Source organism: Onthophagus taurus, chromosome 5, assembly GCF_036711975.1.
Source record: "Onthophagus taurus isolate NC chromosome 5, IU_Otau_3.0, whole genome shotgun sequence".
NCBI lineage: Eukaryota > Metazoa > Arthropoda > Insecta > Coleoptera > Scarabaeidae > Onthophagus > Onthophagus taurus.
In genome coordinates, this window is record NC_091970.1 from 12,545,037 (window position 1) to 12,546,885 (window position 1,849).

The window sequence follows — 1,849 nt, forward strand, 5'->3', positions numbered from 1 at the left end:
ATAAATTAAAATAATGTTTCCTAGAAACAACTAATAGTTATGATTTATGATATGATACATGCTTTTTTTTTAATAAAGGCCATCTCGGTGTGACTACTACGTAGTTTAATGAAACCTTTTCACTAGTTTTAAATTCCGGTCCTGAAACATATTATTTTTGACGCCAAATAACTTTTTTTTATACCTTTATAACATTATTTAAGAGATAACAGGATTTTTAATAAAACATTTAAAACGATTTATATAATTTCGAAACAGTTTTTGGACAATGTTCTCTCGCGAAAATTAAATACGGAGCGTTTGAATCAGCTTCCAATATAAAACCGTGAGTCAATTTATTCCAAATATGAATTAGATAGCTATTTTTGACCATGTTCCGAATTTCATCAATATATTTTGGATTAAAGAAGTGCCTCCAAATTCCATAAGAAACCGGATAAAAGGCGTTTGTGGGAAGGATTCTTAAATAATCACACTCATGGTATGAGAAATTTGCTGTTGCATTACACATTTTTTTCACCCACCTAAAAGACATAATAAATTAAATGTGTACAAAAAATTAATAAATTATAATAAAATACTTAGTAAATAAAAGAGGTCCATGTCCTCCCCACGATTTTGGATTATAATTTTTGTTAAGATCCTCTAAAGCTGCACTCAACAGATCTATTCCATTTTCATCAAAACCCATAATTCCGCTCGCCAAAATAGTCGAGATTTCTTTTCCAATAAAATTACCACCCAAATCGTCCAACGATTTTAAAACGATTACGTCACTGTCCATATAAATCCCACCAAATTTCATTAAAATGATTGCACGAAAAGCATCGCTAAAATGTTCAACGAAAAAAGGCGAAGTTTCAATTAAATGCTTACTGAATAATTCTTCAATTTCCGTATTTCTAACTAAATCGTCGATTTTTGCGTAAACAACTTGAATATTTTCGTAGGTTAAGACCATATTTAAATATTTTTCTTTGATATAAATCGTTTCGGTATCATTTGGGAACACGTAAATGTAATAAATAGTTCTATTTTGGTGATGTAAAGCTGCCGATTCCAAAGCACAAGATGCTCGACGATTTATTGTGACGACTTCGTGTTCAAAATCTTTCATAGATGTCTCCAAGAAGAATATCGAGTTTTCTTTAACAACTAAATCAAAGAGATTTTTTAATATTGGCGGACTTTCCTTTGATGTTGTTTCATGTTTGTTTGATACGGATGTTGTATTATTGGTTACTAATAGCCAATAAGAGGCGAGATAAAAAAGTCCGAGTGAAATTATAACGACGAAACAACGTATAAAATAGTTCATTTCTTCTTTATGAAACAACTAAACAGCTTGAAACGACTAAAATTACTCGAAAAATTGTCAACACATAGCTGGAAAGATGTGTCGTAATGGTAAAATATGTTATCTAAAATATTTAAGAAATTTACATAAACATGTTGCAAACGACATTTTTTTTGCTTAGTTGAGAAATTTAAAAGCATATCGAGGGTCTCAAAGCAATACGTATACAGGGTGTTCATTTCAAAACTTTCCACCTCAATTTCTGTAAATCCGGAAGTTTAAAAAGAAAATCGCTGAAATAGGTAAAGAATAAAACCAAGGGGGACACCTTTTTATGCAAAAATTGACTCACTCACTTCAACCCCCCGCCGCCAGAAACCAACCCCTTAAAAATCTTAAATGGAAAGGGATACCTCATTTTAAAGGTCTTTTAAGGTACTACATGTTAGTATTTATTTTTTTTAAATTGATCGATTCGTTTTCGAAATTTTTGCGAAAGTCTTTGTTCTTAAAAGCAAGACCGTTGTTCAAAACTACGGCGCACATTTTCAA

The 1,849-nt window shown here is 31.0% G+C and overlaps 1 protein-coding gene across 1 annotated transcript; it reads right to left on the bottom strand.

Annotated features, from left to right (window-relative positions):
- Window positions 1–228: 228 nt before the first annotated feature.
- LOC111418750 (lactosylceramide 4-alpha-galactosyltransferase-like) lies at window positions 229–1,388 on the bottom strand. Its single transcript, XM_023051410.2, has 2 exons — window positions 582–1,388; window positions 229–524 (listed from the first exon to the last, which is right to left on the bottom strand). The coding sequence occupies exons 1-2, from the start codon at window positions 1,316–1,318 to the stop codon at window positions 230–232; spliced, it is 1,032 nt and encodes a 343-aa protein (XP_022907178.2). The 5' UTR covers window positions 1,319–1,388; the 3' UTR covers window position 229.
- Window positions 1,389–1,849: the final 461 nt, after the last annotated feature.